At 51.3% G+C, this 20,486-nt stretch overlaps 2 protein-coding genes across 7 annotated transcripts; one reads left to right on the forward strand and one right to left on the reverse strand.

Annotated features, from left to right (window-relative positions):
• Positions 1 to 1,496: 1,496 nt before the first annotated feature.
• On the reverse strand, positions 1,497 to 11,993 carry ap1g1 (adaptor related protein complex 1 subunit gamma 1). Its single transcript, XM_057014154.1, has 23 exons — positions 11,730 to 11,993; positions 9,306 to 9,509; positions 9,122 to 9,246; positions 8,909 to 9,050; positions 8,312 to 8,408; positions 8,090 to 8,166; positions 6,672 to 6,767; positions 6,475 to 6,555; positions 6,302 to 6,400; positions 6,169 to 6,224; positions 5,976 to 6,089; positions 5,757 to 5,897; positions 5,509 to 5,563; positions 5,300 to 5,422; positions 5,078 to 5,167; positions 4,861 to 4,985; positions 4,662 to 4,766; positions 4,436 to 4,574; positions 4,220 to 4,346; positions 4,025 to 4,114; positions 3,639 to 3,799; positions 3,460 to 3,558; positions 1,497 to 3,355 (listed from the first exon to the last, which is right to left on the reverse strand). Exons 2-23 carry the CDS (start codon positions 9,504 to 9,506, stop codon positions 3,254 to 3,256), a joined length of 2,445 nt encoding a protein of 814 aa, XP_056870134.1. The 5' UTR covers positions 9,507 to 9,509; positions 11,730 to 11,993; the 3' UTR covers positions 1,497 to 3,253.
• Positions 11,735 to 20,405, forward strand: znf821 (zinc finger protein 821). Of its 6 annotated transcripts, none has more exons than XM_057014220.1 (6): positions 11,735 to 11,999; positions 16,574 to 16,705; positions 16,819 to 16,957; positions 17,079 to 17,177; positions 17,313 to 17,479; positions 17,559 to 20,405. In XM_057014220.1, exons 2-6 carry the CDS (start codon positions 16,656 to 16,658, stop codon positions 18,487 to 18,489), a joined length of 1,386 nt encoding a protein of 461 aa, XP_056870200.1. In that variant the 5' UTR covers positions 11,735 to 11,999; positions 16,574 to 16,655; the 3' UTR covers positions 18,490 to 20,405. The 6 variants fall into 6 exon arrangements, with proteins under 6 accessions (XP_056870200.1, XP_056870187.1, XP_056870195.1 ...); XM_057014207.1 differs by having other exon boundaries at positions 16,839 to 16,957; XM_057014215.1 differs by having other exon boundaries at positions 16,842 to 16,957.
• The last annotated feature ends 81 nt before the right edge of the window (positions 20,406 to 20,486 follow it).

Raw genomic sequence — 20,486 nt, forward strand, 5'->3', positions numbered from 1 at the left:
CTAACCGCTTATTTTCATTCCCAAACTGAATCACTAATGAGCGTGAAATAAAAGTTCCGACCAAATATATCTACATTAAATGTGTTACAGCAAACCTAGAAGAAAAACTAGCATAATCCAGCTCGAGTTCTTTTATTTTACTTTTTATTTATTTGATCATTTTCTCTAACCCAAAGACAAGAATACAGATCATAAATTGAAAATATTCCATTTAATAGTTTACAACTTTTATTTAATCATTTCATATGTTCAGTCCGATATTCACACTCACCTTGAAGTCATGGAACTGGGATTCTGTTCCACATGTCAAACTGGGGAAGGAGGGGGGGGCTCACGTACAGCCGACCTCAACAGTTACCATAGAGATTTACAGTCAGGACGGGCCCAGAGGGGCTTACAGACTTCATTTTTAAGATACAGCTGATGCATTGTTTTGATTCAACAGGGATAGTGAACATGGCAGCGATCCAGATGCTTTTCCGAGCCCTTTACAAACCAAGTCCACCCCAACATTAAAAACAAACAACAAAATTAAGAAGAAAAGAATAAAACGTCCCAATGATGGACGCCCACCTCGACCCCCCGGACCGTCAGTAGCACTGAGCGTCCCGCTGGACACATTAGCGCTGAACCCTGGGGGCAGTGGGAGAGAGCCAACATTCGAGTTTTTCCAATTCCAAAAAAGTGGAAACAGGACATTATTTACACTGGTTGTCACATGCAGCTCAGAAGCTGAATTGCAGAGAAATAGAAGATGCATCGACACGCCCTCGCCAGCGTGTTTATTGTCCCCTCTCACTCGCATACACACGTGCTCACTTCAAACATCTGCTTCCATTTTTCTTCAAGTTTCAGAGCCCACAGCAACTGCTTGAGTCTAACATCAACCAGAACATTCAGGCCTCAAACTTCCTTCATCCACCGGCCCTGTTCTGCACAGCTCCCCCTTGTGGCCGGCGCCCAGTAGCACAGGGAGCGGCTGGGTATCAAGAATAAAATATAAATCAACAAACCCACGCAAAACCTGTCAGGTAACATCAGATACATTTTGCATGGCATGAGAGGTGTCAAACAGGGAAGAACTGTTCAAACATCAGAAACACGGAGATGTCTTAAATAAAGAAGTGGTTTCAGTTGAAAGTGCTGGATGCTCACACACTCTCACTCACACACACACACACACAAGTAATGAGGCAACAACCGATGTGTAAACATGTCGAGAGAAAAGGAAATGATTTCTAAGAGTGTCTGCAGAAGAGTTTTAATCGCCCCTTAGGTTTCAGGCTAGAGGAAGGTTAGCCTCCCCAAAGCAGCCTTCAGGTGAAGACGGCGCCTATTCCAGGTGTTCTGCTGTACGATCGGGGTTCTTCACCTCCAAACAAGGACCCCAACGAGTGTCCTACTGACGAGACCTCCGATCACGAATGAGAAGCTGTAGCGCGTCGTTTCAAGATTTCTACTTTTGCAGACGTATGCATACAATTATACTCCCTGGCTAATCTTTTCACGTGGGTTTTATTTAATTCGGTCAGCTTTTGTATGTTTTACAACTATATACAATGTACAGGCAGCAGATCATATAGCTTTTACAATGAGTGATGATACAGAGACGTCTTCGTAGGCGGATGCTGACTAGCTCTAATTCGACAATGTACATGTGAGAATAATTGGAATTTTTAGAAAATGGTATCTAAAAAGAAGGATGAAAGATAGTACAAGAGACAAGATTTTGTAAAAGCCCTCAATATGTACAGAAAAAAGCCAATATAGCATTTATCAACAGAAGAAGAAAAAAAAAAAGAAAGTATTATTTTCTCCATATACACACGCTCAAAAATATCTCCAAAGCTAATAGTTTCTCTCATTTGGTCACAGAAGTTAGAGGGTGAAAGGAAAAAAAAGAAGAGTCTACAGGCTGAGAACATGGGAGGATCCCGACACACCGACCACCTCATGCAGATTCTCCCGATTGGATTTCTGAAGAGACAAGACCACCAGGCCACTGATGGAGGACACCAGGACCTCCGAGCCCCGCGGGGAGGGGTCACCACCCTCTTTAGTTATGCTTCCACGCCGACAGGTTCGCATCTATTAGCAGCCGCCGTTTTTTTCAGATCCAGTTTTATTTTAGAAGAACATCAGTTTTCGATGGAAGGTTTAAAAACAAAGGTCGTGACCTTCACGACGCACAGACCGACGCGCTCGCTCGGTCGTGGACAGCCGCTGTGATTACGTCATTAATAAACAATTCAATTCAGTGACATACCCTTTCAAATCGAACTCGTCCCCCCCCCAGATTCAAAACAACGCGCGGCTTTGGCGCAGAACTCGACAGTTCAGGGTCCCCCCCCCCCCAGCTAAGTCAGAAAGGCACATCACTTTGATATCAGGCATAAATAATCAAGTCAAATTACTGCAGAAGTATAACAGACGTTCACAAAAGGAGGTGAGAATCCCCGTCAGAGACGACCGTGAGAGGAGACCGGGGGGTGGGGGTGGGGGGCATTCAGTGCATGTAACTACATTCATAACGAGCTCATTTACATGTATGTGCAAGGTGATTAAGATCAACCGAGTTAAACAAATCTCAAGTCTATTAACTGCAAGCTAGTGACACAAATCCAGACAAATCTCAGAAACCAGTGGATCCAGGTTCTACAGACCACTTCCAGGCCCCCACTTACACCCACACTGCCCCAACCCTCCCGCCATGTAGACGCTAACCGTTGTCATGGTGTTTAGATGAAGCTATGGATGAGGAGGGCTGTGTGGACACTCATACAGAAGATAAGACTAAACAGGCCTGAACGGGCCTGAAGGTTCTGTTAAAAACCCGAAGCAAAGAAATGAAGCCGTGTTCCACCTGCGTCCCAAAAGAAACCAGACCTACAGCTCTCCTGGTTGGAGTGGGCGACCCTTTTCTTCCTACGGGCTTGGACAGGTGAACGTACCACAGAACGGTGTGCACGTGTGCTTTCATGGGGGGCGATGAGGCGGGCGGGGGCTGGTTCAAGGGGACAGTTCCACGGCTGATCAGGGCCTCCGGAGCGCCAGAGTTCCTCTCCTGTCTTGGGTGCTCCGCTGCTTCCCGCGGGACCGCAGGGACGGCACGGAGGGCGGGTGGGTGGGGGTGGGTGGGGGTCCGTCGTAAGAAAGGTGGGTGGTGAAAGAAAAATCGTTTTATTTTTTTTTTAATTTTATTTTTTTTCGTTGAGTTCCCCTGTTGGGAGGTTTGAGCCCAGGAGGCGGCTCATCACTGCCAGGACTGAGGGGGGAAGTTATTGACCTCGGCCAGGTCTTGCACGGGCGAGCCTTTCAGGTTGTACGTCAGCTTGATCCTCATTCGGAGCTGTTGCTGAAAGTGTGTAAGGAGGACCGTGTTTACAGGACGGCAGCGCTGCGGCCGTGCACGGCCGTGCACGTTGTGAAGATGACGCGCTCGGAGGAGCACAGACCTACCTTCTGTGGGTTGAGCACTCTGATGACCTGTGTGACGGTTCCCTGGTTAAGAGCCGGAACCACGTTACTGCTGGGGGAGAGGAGCTGCAGCTGGAATGTCTGGGAATCAAAGACAGTCATTATGGGTCATTATGGGATGCAGGGGGACCGCTTTAGGCAGGGAAACCTTGGGAGCTTACCTTTGGAACTGCAGCCTGGAAAACAAAGTCTGTCATATCGGCCTCTGTGGAGTTGGAAGCATGGATGGTGATGACCGCGATGTTGGGATTGGGATTCGCCCTCTCAAAGGTGAAGTCTATTTTTAGGCCATTCTTGTTGTATGCCGTCATAGGAGGAATACCTATGAAGGTTAACCCCCCCCAGAAAACAACTGCTTTAGATTTCAATCTCACGAAGGGCCACAGGAAAACACACGGCGGTCTAGAGCGTCCGGACCCAGTCCGCCAGGGCTGCGGTCCACCCGGGTTTTGTGTCCTACCACCTCTTCTGCCTGGTAGGACACAAAACCTGGCTGCAGTTGGAGCTTTGAGGACTGGGTCCGGACCTCCCTGATCCAGACTCTCACCAGCTGCGATATCATTAAACAAGGGCTGTGAGGAGATGCCATCCAGGAGGAAAGAGGGCTGGGAGGGGGCAGGAGCAGGGGTGGGGCCACCTGGACAGAGGGGAGCGGTGACAGTCTGGGCTCTCTGAAAACCTTCAGTTCTGGACCGTGTTCTTGCTGCGTCGCCACAAAGAACCTCCAGACAGGAAACCTTACCACTTAACGAGAGGTCGCCCAGCAGATCCAGAAGCTCCCCCCCAGCTGAAGCAGGCTTGGTGGGCACTGTGGTCTGGATGACTGGAACCACATCATTTCCCCCCAGGAGGTCTAACAAATCGTTGGCCTGTGGAACGGGAACAAATGAAAGGCTGCCGATGTCTGGACACCACCACAGGTGGTCGTGGCTGTCTTCAGAATCAAAGAGGTCCTCACCTGGTTGGCGGGCTGGGTCACAGGCGGTGGGTGCTTCGGTTCCACAGAGGGTTCCGTTTCCCCGTTTGTCTGAACGATCTCCGTGGGACCGTTGGTGGCGCTTTTCTCCATGATGGGCATTCGCTCCAGAAGAGCCGGTCTGCAGTGGGTGGGAACGAGAGGAAGAAGGCGGATCAGAGCGCGCTGTCGGACGGACCTCAGAACATCTGTCGGACAGAAGCGCTACCTCATGTGGTCATATTTCTTGAAAAGTGCGTTGTACTCCACAGCTCTCTGCTGCAGCTCCACGTCGATGCTGCTGCCGTATATCGAAACCACCTTTTTGATCCGGCTGAAAGATGGTTTACATGTCACAGGTTAGCAAAGGGGGACAGGTACCGTCTGTAGAGGACCCGAGCGCGCTGGAACAAAAGGCCGTTGCTCACTTCACGCTGCTGAAACGTGTGGACAGCTTCATGATGGCGGTGAGGGAGTAACCCCTGGTCACCGGCGAGGACAGGTTGGACACCAGGAGGCCTTCTAGCACGTCTAAGACCTCATCTTCAGTCACCTGAACGAAGAAGGAGAGAAGCAAATGTGAGACAGAAGCCTTCATAGATGTGAGTGAGGAGTTTTCTGCCAGTCACCAACATCTGGGTTTACCTGGATGGGTTCCTCCTCCTCACACTGCCCAGACACCAGCAGGTCCCCGTACTCTCCTATGCACCAGGACGCGACCTGCACTAAAGGTTGCTGCAAAACACAAAGGGGCAAAACGGAACCTTTTCACAAAACACGACCGGGCGCAGACGCTACTCAAAGGTTTCGGGGACGTTGCACGGACGGGGTCACTAAACTGTCATGGTGTGCACGAGCTGCCCTGACCTGAGAGATGTCATCCAGCAGCGCTTTGTAAAGTCTCTGGACGGTGTAGGCATGCATCTCCACGCTGTTTGTGATGAGCTGGATGAGGTTGGGAACAGAATCATCTCGGACGTAGCTGCCAGCCTGCAGGGGGCGCCGAGATGAAGGAGACATGAAGGTCAAACGTGGAGCATAACGAGCAGCGCGACTCAAGCGGCTACGGTACGTACGGTTGTCAGGACTCTCATGATAGTGTCTATGTGCCATCTTTTCGAAGGAGCATATCTGTAACATCAAGATTCCACCATTTAATGCACATTTAACCGGAGCGTTCCAGACTCTCCGAGAGGAGAAACATGCCGTCAGAAGCTAAGTGGCGTCAGCAGGGTCCTTCAGACGATGGATCACTCTTTTTCTCATCAAGCAGCAGTTTAAACGCTCCCACATAAAGTGCACAAGCGGTGTGTGACTCTCATACTTCTCAGCAGCTAGGAAGACTCCCGAAGCGCAGTCCGCTTTGAATTCTGGGTCACAGGAGTCCAGGAAGTAGAGCAGCTCTTTCATCATGCCTCTAATGTTGTTGCCGTTCACCAGAGCAAAGCTCAGTTCCATCGCACGCCTGCGAGGAGACAATCACAGACGTTAGGAGGAAGGAACGGTCCAGCGCAGCGTTGCTAACGGCAACGTGGAGACAAACCTCTTGATGGACACGTCCAGGTCCTTTAAACAGTCCACGATGGTGCTCCGATGTCTCTGGACTGCGTTGTGATCTGTCTGGACCGTCTTCAGGAGAGACGTCAACGCCACGTATCTGCAACGGCACCTTGATTAGCAACAACGTCGCCGTCGCTCCGTTTTCACGCCAAATGGGGGAATAATGCAAACGCTACCTTATGTTTTTGTCATTGTTCAGTAGAAATCGACCTAATATGTTGATGGCCAACACCTGCACGGTTGATACACGTTTGGTCAGGAAAGGTCCCCAGAAAAGGCCACGTTTTGCTCTGTTGGAACCCGACTCACCCGTAGTCCGCTCTCAGACTTGATGTCCATTATTGTCAGCACCGTCTCGTACAGAATGGCGTTGCCCACGTTTTTACTGGTCTCTGTGTTGGTTGCGACCTGCGAGGACAAACGGCGCTTCAGCCGCTGCGACCGCACATCAAAGCAAGCGCTCGTCTCTTTGTTCTACGAACCTGCGCGAGAATGTCGTTCATGGCTTCGCTCGACTCGTCGTCGCTCCTGCCTAAAATCCGCAGCAGTCTCAATATCCGGACCTGGAGGGAGCGACAGGCGTCGTGTGGCGTTAGCTCGCCGCGCAAATGTCTGACCCCTGACCCCTGAGTGGGACGGCCTCTGATGTGCTGCCATGTTTCAGGGCTCAAAGGTTTACCTGCAGGAAAGGGTCGCTTATGCCCGACACGTCGTGCTCCGGAGAGTATCCCGACATGATTAAGTTCTTCAGGATTCTCACCAACTGTGGGACCAGCTGCAAAAACAAACAAACAACAAAAAAAAAAAAACAGGAAACAGACCAAAAGAGGCTCATCTCAGTTCTGTGTTGATTTATCAAAGGTTACGTGTTTTTTTTTTTAAATTAAAGGCAGTGACGCTCGGAAGATCTAGGTGTCAGTGATTGAGAGGTGGAGAAATCGAAGCATTGATCAGGATAAATCTATCGGGTTAGAACATTTGGAAATATTACACACGAGGCTACAACGCTGATTTGAAAGAACAAAGACATCTAAGAAAGAGTTTATTTCCACCCGCGTATGTCCTTTGAAACCGGTGGCAAATAACTTTTAATCAAATCCTTCAATCTTTTGATGTGGTCCCGCTTTAATCAACACATTCCAAACCCACGTCCACATAACGGAACCCTCCCGCCGGGCCCTAATCTGATGAGGAAAAGAGCCTCGTTTCTGTCCTGGACTGAGCAGAAAGTGGCTGCGGGAGCGTTTGTGTGTTCACAGCCATCAGTAAAGAACCCTCCCAGGCTGGGACGTCCCAGAAAGGCTCCGAATCACCGTGACGGCGGCTGCAGCGCTGAAGTAACTAACATTTCTAGCCCAACGTCTGCACGCTAGCCCGTATGTACACACAGGGCCCGGCCTGATGGAGAGCATCAGAAGGACCAGTACCGGGCCTGGCTGCTCAACAGGAGCGCACGGCTCCACCATCTTGCCTTTTCTTTAAACACACACTGATCAAATGAGTTTCATTTTGGGCAAACAGTAAAAATGTATCTGACAGATGGAATTTTCTTTCTTTCTTTTTTTTAAATACTGAAAAACACTGACGGAATGATGATCACTGCACGGGTTAAATCAAAAGTATAAATTAAAGCACAACATGAGGTTACGCAACACAAATTCGGTTATGTCTAAAGGTGGAAGTGAGAATTACTACTGACAGCATGCACCAGCTATGAGATCAGAATGTCCTCTTACCTTCTCATTCTAACACAATGCAGGAAGTGTAACAAAGACAAATGACAGAAAAAATATGAGGTAGATGTTAGGGAGGGGAAACTGGAATTCATTCACTTTCAGAGAGCTTAAAAATAACGTTAAGATCAGGACTATGAGGGGGCGGAGCTTCTGGCACAGTCTGAACGCTCCTGGGGAGAGAGACAGCAGCAGGAGAGAAGAGAGACACACAAAACCTGCAACGCACTGGCAGTTTCACAACTTTCTCTTTGTCTACACGGAAAAGCCAACGTGTGCGCAGAAAAGGAGAGTGAAATGCGACGCACGCTCGGGACAAACGCGCGCGCAGGTCCGGGAGACGTTGGACGGAGGGCGTCGGTACCTTTCTGAAGTGGGCCAGCATGTCGGGACTTCTCTCGCACATCTCGGTGAGGAGGACGACGGACGTGTGCAGAACACCTGGGGGACGGGCAGACGGGACACGGCTCATTCAGAACCCTGAGTTCTGACCACGTGATGTGGCGCTCGGGGGGGGGGGGGGAGGGGCAGCAGTGACGTCTGAGGCCGTTTACACTGAGCACAGGCAGCCAGCGTTTACACTCACCATGGTTCTTCTCGCTCAGCAGGTTTTTTGTGGCTGGAAGGAACATTTCCATCAGTTCTGGAACCTTCCTGATGACGTGAACGGCGCACAGCGCTGCCTGTTAGCGGCGAGGGGTCGATAAAGGAGAGGAAATACACGGATTTACTTCCCACCTCAACATAATCAGCACAAAGTGATGAGAATAATGAGATTAAAAGAGCAGCAACGTCCCGTTTTAGGGTGAAACTGAATAACAAAGATGCAAACTTAAGTACACTCGACTGGATGAAGAAGCTACGTTATTGGAAATCTTTAAAGAAGCGTTGCGACGTCATTTTCCCCGACGTTCCAGGCTCGACGTCTATTCGACGCCAGCGGGCGAATCACAACGCAGCAGACGGGTGAACGAGGACGGCTAACGGCATCATCAGGAGACCCAGCGAGTTTTTTTTGCTGCTATAATCTTTCCACTGGTGGCAATAAAATCCAAGACCAGCTCTTTTGCATGGTGCCTGAAGCAGGTTTATATTATGGTCTGTTGCCACGGTTGAGAAAAATTAAACGGCTCCTCTGAGGATTAAAAACGACACGTTTGTTTCCAGGAAACAACAAACCTACCTTTTTCCTCAGGTAGGAGTTGGATGTTTTGAGCAGCTTCTCGACCTCTCCGGCCAGGTCGCGGCACATTTCCGAGGAACCCATGCAGCCCAAGGTGCACAGCGCGAGGCCCTGCACGTACTGCGTGCTGTGGTTTAAATCACTGGAGGGAGAGAGAGAGAGACCAGCTCAGGTCCGACGTTTCACAGCAACAGAAATATGAAATGCACTTACTTCTTAATGCAATTTGTCATGAGTAGGTGGACGTCCTGCCTCTCATCCAGCAGCAGCATGGCTCCCAAATATCCTATCCGTTTGTCAGTGAACTTCTGGGAGGCGATCAGCTTCAGGCACTCCAGCTGCAAAAGAAGCCGCCGGGTCACAACGGGCCTCGGGTCGGGATCCCGCCCACACGTACCTGTCCAAAGTGAGCCGGGTAGCCCAGCATGTGCATGTACAGAAGCTTGGCCACGTTTCTGCAGCGGTATGTGTTGTCTTCCTCTCTAAAGGACGAGCGGATGGCGGCGCACTCCTTCTGGATCATCTCGCGCTCCTCTGCCTGGGTCCGGGCTGTCCGGATGGTCCGGATCAGCTCCCGCAATCTGATCGGAGCTGGCATTCTCTGCAGAACCAGGGGGACAGGGGTCAGAGGGGGGCGGCCGATCATATAGATCCGTTACTGTACAGACGTTCTCAGCAGTACTGATGCTCCGGCGCATCTATGCAGTGCGCTCCTATGAAAACACGCTGTTATTCCCTCGCGGCGCCGCTCACAACAGCCTCCCGGGTCCTCACATGGCCTCCTGCCAGCAGCACCTTCACCAGAACACCAGCCCAACCTCACTGCAGCGGCTGTCTAATCATTATAGATTCATGTGAGCCTCGAGACTCAGCGTTCAGATAAGTTTGGCGTCTCGGAAACAACCTGGTTCTCTTTTTCCTTCGGTGAATATCAAAGGAGATGCTCTGAAACGATGCCAGTCTCAGGCACAGAAGCATCCAAACCAGCGGGAACTGGGAACGAGAGCATCCCGTCTCACACAGAGATGAGGAATTTACAGTGATCAAAGCGGAACTGGAGAAATCGGAGCTCTGCTCTTTGTGTTAACACTATTTAAATGACCCGAGCGGAGGGGCCCCATAAGCCAGGACTCCCTGCGTCCACTAACAGGTGCATATTCAAAAAAAAAAAGGTAAATTTGCTGAAAGATCAACCAGTAACAGACTCAACAAAAGGTTATTGGCCTCAGTTCATACCGTCTCAGAAGGGGCGAGCGATGAATGACTCTGGAAGAATAAAGGTCAACCCGACCGCCAGTGTGGCTCATCCATTCCGACCGTGTACGGTGCCACTTCCTGAACACGTAGGGAGCAACAGGTGCTTCCATAAACACCTGTGCTCTCAGGAGAGCTTGGCTAGTTCAGCGTTCAGTGCTTGACAACCAGCAACACGCCGCACCTCCAGCTACCACCGGGCTGCACAATCTTCTAGTAAACTGGAAGCATTTAGAAATGAGCAAGAGGGTTTTTTGGTCCAGTACAGCTCTTTTCAATGGATCCAATCACACTAGACAAAGGGTGATCATGCAAATGCAAGAGGGGTACATCCAATTTGACGGGACTTTATTTTAACACTCTTCTCTCACGTGTTTGTGATCGTTATGCAAAGTCATGAACCACTGGTGAACTAGTTCTTCGGGTAGGATTTCTGACCCTCAACCTTGCTGACTTCCTCTTCGTGTGCAGAGGGTCGCTGCTTTAGGTGTGTCCCGGGTGTAATGACCAGCTGATCTCTGCACAATGACATTCCTGAGCAGCGGTGAGAGCAACGATGCTAACCCGCTGCTCGCCCACTTCCTGCTCGGGGTTAAACTTCCCCAACCCCGAACCTGTCCTGTTGGAAACGGCTCTTCCGCAGATGCCGTATTGCTCCCAAGCGTGTGTTTTAAAGTTCGTGCTCGTCGGTGGAGACGTCAGGAACTGACTGGGCTAAAGTGCAGTGAGAGTTGACGACTTTCACTGGTAAACTAGCTGACGTTAGCTTCCCGGCTATCCCAATGCAACAGCGACACACACTCGTACTTTTCAAACTATTTGCGTTTCTAGACAGGGGGAGGACGGTGACAGTAACCAACTTTAAACCCCCAACATCAATCAGATTTGACAAGAAATAGTCGACAACGACTTCAGACTGATATTCTCTAAGATTCCCAGAGAGTGAGCAACACCTTGGTTTAGGTTGACAGAACGGCAATAGCTTCACCTTGGCTGGCATCAGTTGGTTAAATTACGTTTCGGAGTTGAACAAAACCTATCGGCGTGTGCTGCTGCACCAGTCAATGTGGGCGGTGTGCGTTACACGGGATAATTAATGGTGGTTTCCGATTAATCGGGACGTGATGCATATTAGGCCTTCGTGAACCGTTTGGATTATCAAGCTAGCGAGACCTCGGTGTCATTAGCTAGCCACCTGAGCGCTTCTCTTTATATGTCAATTATCTGAACTACAAAATTAAGCGGCAGTTACGCTTCAGAAATTCAGAAATGTGGAACAGAGAGGTGCTTCCGTGGTTACGACCTATCGAATAAACGCGTTATCGTTCGCATATTTTAAACTTTACATCCCTGGGCAGCAGGTAGTTAGCAAGGCTACAGGCTACACGGTAACCTAGCTAAGGCTGCTGCTGTCAGGCACAACCCCGGCGCACTCGGGGCTGCGACTTCCTATACAGCGCTACAGTGAGTTGTCAACGTTGATGCAAACAAATACCTGACGATTACAATCGCGTGAAATATTTTCCATTCATTTATATCGACGTCTCGCTGCGGGGGGTATACTTACTAGCCGTAATGATGCTCGAAAAGGGCTGGAAACGTCTCTATTAGCAATGGAGGGAGGAACACAGTAGACATGCAAAATGGTGGCTGTTCCAGCCTCAGCACATCTACCGCAGGCGGAAGGTTACAGTGTGTGACATATCCCAAAGATTCGTCACAGATGCGCGGACGCAGGCTGGATTTGAGGAGCTAAAGTTTCTCATTATCGCGCTCCAGAGGACTGCCCGCGGCCGAGAGGCTCGCCTGATATGCTGCTAATCTCTGCACATCATGGGTAATGGCCGCGTTCAGTCTTTTACTGGGATGTGAGGTTTGGCCGGGTGCGCGGAATGAATCCTGGTTATTGTGTGTCTGGCTAGCCAAGCTGGCTTCTGTTATTCTGCCGCCGTTCACCCAAGTAGCAACAATAACGTCAAACGCTTCCCGGGCAACCTCGCTGCTTATTAAGATAAATGTCGCCTGCGTTTGCAATTTGAGCATCAAGGTGGGTCAACTCTTGCAGTCAAATCATTGACGGCAATGTCATTCCACGAAGACCTTTTTTTTTTTTTTTTATTTTTTTTTTTTTTTTGCGATTGTACAGCTTTGAACTATGCGGAAGAATACAATATTACCGTGTGGATGTGGTGCTGCGGTTAGTTTACTCGTGGCAGGCAGTGATGACGACGACATTCGGTGTTATTACATTAGCAACACGTCACAGCGCCCCCTGGCGGCAGTGGCGCGGCATTACACCCGGGAGCGTTATTCCAGGATTTTTATAAGAAATCTTTCATCACACATGGAATTAGGTTTGGGATGCGCGTTAACCTTAATGTCTATCCATCTTCACGTTGTTTACAAAGGGAATGGAGTTTGAGATTCAATTCAGTAAGACAGTAACAGGCCTTCCACCCAGCTGATGCAGGAAGAAGGCAGCTAGGAATTAGTGAAAGGTTATTTATCATTTCTGTCTTCTTAAAGCAGCCATCAACAGCGCGCAAAGATATTGTGGAAGGTCGGCACTGATGGATCCCCTGACATCTTCTTCTTTTTCACTGTCTTCGTGACAAAAATGCCAACATTTCCAAGCCAAAGGTGTTTTGCTGAAATCTATGCCGGTCAAGATGCTTGGTGTTTTTAGTTTTATTCAGCAACATCGCATTGCAAACATTTGCCAGGACGATCCACCCAGAAAATACTTAAAAGTTTGTTTCCAAGTCAAAATTTCTTATCCCATAAATAGAGAAAGTGGGTCTCAATTGAGTATTAATCACTGGATTTGTTATTTGACAATTACTGGCATGATAAAATGCAGTATATGGGCATAATTTATAGTTAAAATACGCGAATGACATCAATATTATAGACTGGAATCTGTAGGTGTGTCTGGGTGGACTTTTCCCCACGGGACGTGAACGCAACACAGCGCATTGTTGTCGGCCGGACCTCCGAGCTCCCATGATGCAGTTCGGCGCGGCTTCGGTGCGTTTGCGTTCGGACGCGGCGCTGCGCGTAATTTACGCACGAGCAGAAATCCGCCTTCAGACGTCAGCTGAGCGGCGCGTCGCCGCAGTGAGGTTACGGCTCGAAGCGGAGTTTATCGGGGCTGTTCGGAGCCTTCTGGTCGGGCTTGGACGTCGTTCTCGCCCGCCCCCCCCGATCGACTGGAGATGGGGGCGTTCAAGGGGCCGCAAGAATGGGACTCCTTCGCGTACCTTGCTTTTTTTTAATTGATTAATTTATTTATTTTTGATGCCAAAGCTCCCCGCTCCGCCAGGAAAGGATTCGACCCGTTTTATCACCATTTCTCGCCCGTTGTCCGTCCCATCAGTCCGGAGTTGAGCTGGACAGGGTTCGGACGGGAGTCCACTGTGGACGGGAGTGGACAATAATATGTCCAGGCGAAAACAGACCAATCCCTTCAAAGTTGGCTGTAGGTATTCCAGCTTTTACCATTATAGTCGATGCGTCTCGGGAGAAGGCGCGGGATGGATACTGTTTCCATAGTTACCGTAATTTACAATGTTTGTTAGTGAGGTGTTCGGGAGCTTCTGTTAGCCTCGTGCGCGTGTGTGTGTGTCTGTGTGTGTGTGCATGCACCAGTGGTTTTGCTAGTTTCTGCATGAAAACTGTCTGTCTGTCGTTGGGTTAGTTGCAAGTTTGTTTTCCAGGTAACAGTCCATAATAACCAGCTACTCACCACTTGTTCACCCACTGTCGCCATGACGCCGAAGAGGTGAAAGAGTGGTTGGATGGACGGCCACAAGTCTTTAGATCTGCTGTCCACGTTTTACTGAGTCGTAGCTGCTCATAAACATGTTGTGAGGACGTGAATGTTGTGAGGACATGAATGTTGTGATGTCATGAATGTTGTGATGTCATGTCCTGTCCACCACTTGGACTTGAGGTGACCCTCTGATCTAACTGTAGCTGGACGGCTCTTCTCCTTCTAACGAGCCCCTTTGCTGCTCTGCTCATCCAGAGTCGGAGCTGAAAACCTTCCTTTGGGATCACAACCCTGTCGTGTGCGGCTGGGCCGGGTGGGTGTCACGTGGGTCACCTGCGGGTCACCTGCGGGTCACCTGCGGGTCACCTGCGGGCCCCGCGGCCGTCGTTGCCGCCGTGTCACGTGATTAAGTTTTCCACCTCCATGTTTTCTTCATTCTGCTCCAGTTTGTCTTGTGAGGTTCCCCCATGAGAGTCAGACCAGACAGGCAGGGAGGATGTCTGAAAGGCTGGCTCACACACACACACACACACACACACACACACACACACACACACACACACACACACGTTTCCAAACAATAATGTCTTTTCCTTGAGTTTGAATTGGCATTGGTTTGGTGACACCTCACGAGGAGTCCAGCGGTCTCCTGAACGGTATCAGGTCTGTCTGTAGCTGTAAACATTCTTTTCTGATCACACGTCGTTAATCAGTGTGTCACAGAACACACACACACACACACACACGGCCGACATCTGTGTGACGCTCTGGAACTCTACATGTGTGTTTCAGGGAGTCTTTGAGTGCAACAGGACCCCCGTCGCCGGTGTTCTGAGTAGAGTTTTGGCATTCTGTCTTTTGTCTGTTTTGTTTTGGGTGCTACCCCCACCCAAGCCTCCCCCCCCCCCCCCGCTCTGTGTGTCTGTTGCCTGATGAGTTTGTCTCTTTGTCTGGATCCAGTCAGACACTGCGTCACCTCCTGCCTACAGACACACAGACTCTGAGATAACATCACCGTGGCAGGGAGGGAGGAGAGACAGATGTACAGACAGACAGAGCTCTGCCGGGGGGGGGGGTCGCTAACGTGTCAATCACAACAGCTCTGTGCAGCAAAGGCAGCTCCTAGAATTCATAGTTTGATCCGTTTAAGCTACGATTTCAGGGCTGAACTTGTGGATGTTTGGAAGTACCAAAAGTTCATTTCTTATTTCCTGACTTCTTCAGAGATCTCACGATAAACTGCTCCCATTAATACCCCTGCTCACATTAATACCCCTGCTCACATTAATACCCCCGGAACGCGACGGAGGCTGTAATTACTTCTTCCGATCTCAGGTGACTGAAGTTAGAACGGGGGAGGGAAGAACCGGCCAGAGTCAGTTGCTGAAGTGTGAAAAGCGTTTGGGATCATTGTGAACGCCGTAAAACCGCCACTGAGAGTGAAATGAGCCGCACATGTGCAGCCAACTGTTGTCCTCCCCCCCGAGCGGATGGTATAGATGTGGAAGTTGCATACGAGCAATGAGGACAGAGGGTGAAGCCGGCTGTTCAATGTGTGGGTGGTTCTGGAAAAAACCCACCGGAGCAAGTTGGTGTGCCAGAGCAGGGAGCTGCTTCCCCTATGGGAATGCCTCCACCAACCAGTGTAATTACCAGTGTGTATGTGGGTGTGAGGTGGGGGCTGGGATGCAAATGGAGTTAAACGTGTTCACCAGTGTGTCCGCGGGCTGGCCTCACTGCCTCGGAATCGTGGCTTCATCTCCGTGTGGACCGGTGCGCCGGAGAAGCTGCACACTCGGTTCTGCCCCCGCTCACTAACATCACCGTGAACTCCCGCTGGATTTACCGGCGTCTCCCAAAATAGTCCCCCGGCAGCTGCAGGTGTGAGGCGACGGCACACGGCTAAACCACGGAGAAGAGCTGTTTCTGGGTTCGATCCTCGTTTTCCAGGACCCGGAACCGCTCAGAAACCCCGTGTGTGGGTGTGTTGATAACCTGACAGCTGCCAGTCTGTCGGGATTCAGTGGCTCGTCCGTCTTTCTGGAGGCAGGACTCGCAGAGGGATTAACCTTGATGCTCTCATGTTTGAACCGGAGCTCACAGGTCAGACCCCCCCCCCCCCGTCCTGTGTAAGGTTCATCTGCTCTGAGCCTCTCAGCTCATCAGCTGCTCCTCACTGAGGTCAGCCACGTACGTCTGGCTCTTCCTTTTCCCGTTTCCCTTGACCTTTGACACAGTCTGGGATGTTTTTGAGGCCTAACGTGTGTTTGTGGGCATGTTCTCGTCTTATTGATGAGCACTTTGGTCAGATAAGGTGATGATGTTCCCTTTTTCCTCGCCCAGTCACACCATACATGCCCGGGCATCCTGTCTGACATTAATCTGGGAAAAAAACATCAGGTTGATGATGACGTTGATAGAACTATGTGAAGAAAGCAGATGGAGCTTTGTTGTTGCCATGGGGATAAAGCCTTTTCATGCTGGATCCAATCTAGAGCGATGCTCTAGGCTAGCGTTAAAGCTAACTTGAATTTTTCATTGCTGAATGTGCTCCACAGGTGAAAATGGACCCAATTTTAATTTACTGTACTGTCTGTCTGTCTGTCTGTCTGTCTGTCTGTCTGTCTGTCTGTCTCCAGGGCCATTCCACACTTCAGGCATCCCAGGACTTCAGCACACTATTAACATGGACGGCAGGGATGAGTTCACAGAAGACAGTGAATGCTGCAGCAACAACTCGCAGGAAGTCCAAGAGCAGGACAGCGTCTCAGGTACGCGATGGAGGGACACAGCAGGAGGTGGACTCTGTTGGACATCCTGGGACTGAGGGGTGTCGGAGTAAGCCATGCTCTGTGTTCTGTTGTGTGTCTGTTTGTATTGATAGGGCTGTGTTTGCCTCCATAGAAGACAGCGATAGTGACCTCGACAACCACGGCGAAGACTCGTCCTCCAACACGTCCGCTGACGACCACATGACCACCAAGAGATCAGAGTGCTGCCGACAAGGAGCAGGAGTTAAAGAGGTGGGAGGGCAGAATCCCCCTTCAGGGCGGACCTGAAGTTCCCGGGGTTTGGACGCGTGACGTCTCGGTAACAAATGTGTGTGGGTGAGGACAGCGCCGCGTGTCTTGTGTCTCTCCTCAGGAGTGCGAGGACGGGACCGACCACGGCAACAACTTTGTGTGTCCTCTCTGCACGCTGGACTTCAGCAGCCCCGAGAAGCTCATCTCACATGTCTACCAGGTGAGGCCACTTTTGCTGACATCTCGAGTCTGCAAAGACCAGCGGGTTCCGTTGGACGTGCGCTCTGTCTGCGTCCGTGCGCTCTGTCTGCGTCCGTGCGCTGGGCTTTAGCTCACCTGCGACCTTGTCCCACAGCACACCACCATGATGACCAACACCAAGAGCTACATGTGCCCAGTGTGTGGGCGAGCCCTGAGTTCACCCGGCTCGCTGGGACGCCACCTCCTCATCCACTCCGAGGACCGTCTGTCCAACTGTGCGGTCTGTGGCGCCCGCTTCACGGACACCAGCAACTTCAGCAGGTGCCTCCGCCCGTCGCCGCGTCCCACGTTTGAACCGTTGAGCGCGAAGACTCACGAGGGTCGTTGTGTCTTTCCTCAGAGAGAAACTGAAAGACGTCCTGGACACGGCCAGGATGGACGTCTCTGGCGGTCGGGACCCATGTTCCCTGTCCAGCAGCCCCATCACCAGTCCAGGTTCCGGTTCCTGCCGCGAGTCGGGCCCCAGCCGCAGTTCCTGTCAGGGTCCTTGCCACTGTGACGCACCCGAGCTCAATCCCGGCCTGTGTCAAACCCATCGTAGCTGCCAGGGACCAGGTCACATGTCCAGCCAGTGTCACGGCCCAGGACCAGGACCTTGTGCCGGTTCTGACCAAGGACCCACCTTTCAATCTTTGCCCGACAGTCTGCTCTCCGAAGGGCCTTCTCTCGCGTCCATCCCAGATTCCCTTAACTCCTCTTCCTCGAGCCTTCCTCCCATCCCGGACATCCTGAGCCCGATGCCCGTGTACCCCGCCGGCGTGCTGCTGGTGTGCAACAGCTGCATGGCCTACCAGCAGCTGGTGGAGGGCCAGTCCCCCATGAGGAAGTGGGCTCTGCGGAGGAAGAACGAACCCATCGAGGCCCGCCTGCAGCGCCTGGAGAGGGAGCGCACGGCCAAGAAGAACAAGCGGGCGTGCGAGACCGAGGAGGAGCGGGAGCTGAGGCGGCTGAGGGACCGCGAGGCCAAGCGCATGCAGCGCATGCAGGAGAGCGAGGAGCAGCGGGCGCGCAGGCTGCAGAGGGACAGGGAGGCCATGCGCGTCAAGAGGGCCAACGAGACGCCGGAGAAGAGGCAGGCCCGGCTGATCCGGGAGAGGGAGGCCAAGAGGATCAAGCGGCGCCTGGAGAAGATCGACCCGGCCCTGCGGACGCAGATCGAGCACGACCCGGCCGCCATGGCTGCCCTCACGGCGGACATGAGCCTCTTCCAGTTCCCCTGCCCCATGCCCGTCCCCTCCATGGACAACGGTCTGTTCATGAAGCTGCCCTGATGGGACCGGCCGGTCCGTGGCGCCGCGTCGCCGTGGTTACGGGGAACCGTTTTACGCTGGCCTATTTCCGGCAGCTTCACAAACTTCTCTGTTAAATACAGTAAAAAAAAGAAAAGCTACTTCAAAACTTAATTTATTCCGGTGTAGAAAACACCTGGGAAGGGGGGGGGGGGGGGGAATGCGACGTGGAGGTCGTAGCATGTTGTAAAGAGATTGGTCTGTCCCCCGGTGGGGGGGCAGGCTTGACGCTTCGCTCTCCTGGGAGCGGTTCTGTTTGTTTTGAGGACGGGAGAAACCATTTTGCACATCCAGAGACAGAAGTGGGGACCTTGTAGCCTCAGCTCTCCTTCCTGGTCCACTCCGCCTGCCCGGGGGCCCGTGTTTCCCGGCAGCTACACCTCTCCCAGCTGCCAGCGTGGGCCCCCGGCTAATTCCCATTCAGTCAACGTAAATACTACCTCAGCTGGAGCCCCGTCGGGCCGACCCGCCTCCAGAGCTCCACTCTCTACGCAGAACACTTTGATTTTGATTGACAGTTTTGGTTGCAACCGGTGGGTCGACATTCCTCACTTTTCCCGTTTTACATCCTTGTTTCTGCCGAGCGTTCTCCATTTTCATTCCTACTTTGCCAATGTTTTTATTTTTTTGTGGGTCCTGAGTATCGGTCTGCGCTGCTGTTCTTGTACTGTACGACACATCGTTTACCTCTGTATTCTGGTCAGATTAAGGTTAACAGATTAACACGCTGACGCGTCGCCAGTTCACGGCTGTTTTCAGGTGACTTGAATCATTTTATGTGAGTAAATTATAAACCGAGATGTGACACAAATCACATTTTTACATGGATTTTACGGCTGTCGTAGCTTCATTTAGGACATTTATGGAGTCTCCCCCCCCACTTTAACCACTTTATTTATCTCCATCTGTTATTAATGAGGGTTCATGAGTCTAATCATCAGCATCATTCCAGCACATATTTATGCAACAATTGTGTGATTTTTTTTTTACATTTTTTTGTGTAACTGCTTATCTGGGATTATTTCATCACCATCCGGATCAAGACGTACAAATGGGCCTCGTTTGTGCTCCCGTTTTCACGGTTACCTCCAGTTTTCTTACCTTCACCCCCCCAGATGCAGGCGGGCGTCAGCCTGAGCAGCCTGGGACCGAGGTGGTGGGGGGGGGCGGGAGGGTGCTGGTTCTGTTTGAGCCACTCCTAGACAAGAGCAAAGGGAAGAAAGAGGCCTTTCTAGGAGTGCATCAAACCTCTATGCAACATTTGACGCGTCCTAAAGGGAATCCGTTCATTTGAAAGGGAAACTATGCACGTTGCAGGTTTGGTTTCACCGCGCGCACGTGAACAGCTCAGCTTCTCAGGCACTTCCACTCAGAGGGCTCGCAGCCCGGTTCCGACAGCCCGGTCCACCACGATCATCTCTGGCGCCACCACACCTGAGGAGCGTGAGAGCGCCGTTCTCCAGAGCCTTCAGGCGTCCTCTCTCCTCCCCTCACCATATGAATACTGGGTATTCTCACGGGCGGCTCTCCCGGGGTGTCGGGGACAACCGGAGGAACTCTGGGAGCGAGCCCGGACTGAGCACTGCATGCCGTCTTACTGCACTTGTCCTGGAATGGTCCAGTATCAGCTTGTGTTCTGTTGTAAATGCCTGCCTGTTGTTCTGAAGATCGGCCTTTCTTTAAGCTATCAGGATCCCACATCGATGTTTACACAATGACTCCGGAGGCCGAACGAATGAGCTCCACCGGAAATACGATTATTCCTGCTTGCTGCTATATCGGTGCATCCTGAGCGGACGGCGCGTTGGGAACGCCGTCCCGTTGCCGGGTTATCGGATGTACAGACGCGACGAAACCCGATGGGAAAATGAGGAAATAAACATTGAGTTTACTATGAAGTTGCCGTGTCTTTTCGCTCCTTTTAGCTATTTTTCTGGAGGTTAATTCAGATATTAAATAGCCCTAATATTTTTGATATT

This window comes from Takifugu flavidus, chromosome 2 (genome assembly GCF_003711565.1).
Source record: "Takifugu flavidus isolate HTHZ2018 chromosome 2, ASM371156v2, whole genome shotgun sequence".
NCBI classification, from domain to species: Eukaryota; Metazoa; Chordata; class Actinopteri; order Tetraodontiformes; family Tetraodontidae; genus Takifugu; species Takifugu flavidus.

Coding starts and splice junctions, on each gene's coding strand:
- ap1g1 (XM_057014154.1), bottom strand. CDS start 9,506: ATGCCAGCTCCGATCAGATTGCGGGAGCTGATCCGGACCATCCGGACA. Junction 8,409..8,908: donor ACTCCTACCTGAGGAAAAAG/GTAGGTTTGTTG, acceptor CGCCGCTAACAG/GCAGCGCTGTGCGCCGTTCA. Junction 6,401..6,474: donor TGAACGACATTCTCGCGCAG/GTTCGTAGAACA, acceptor TTGTCCTCGCAG/GTCGCAACCAACACAGAGAC.
- znf821 (XM_057014194.1), top strand. CDS start 13,601: ATGTCCAGGCGAAAACAGACCAATCCCTTCAAAGTTGGCT. Junction 16,706..16,838: donor AGAGCAGGACAGCGTCTCAG/GTACGCGATGGA, acceptor TTGCCTCCATAG/AAGACAGCGATAGTGACCTC. Junction 17,480..17,558: donor GACACCAGCAACTTCAGCAG/GTGCCTCCGCCC, acceptor GTCTTTCCTCAG/AGAGAAACTGAAAGACGTCC.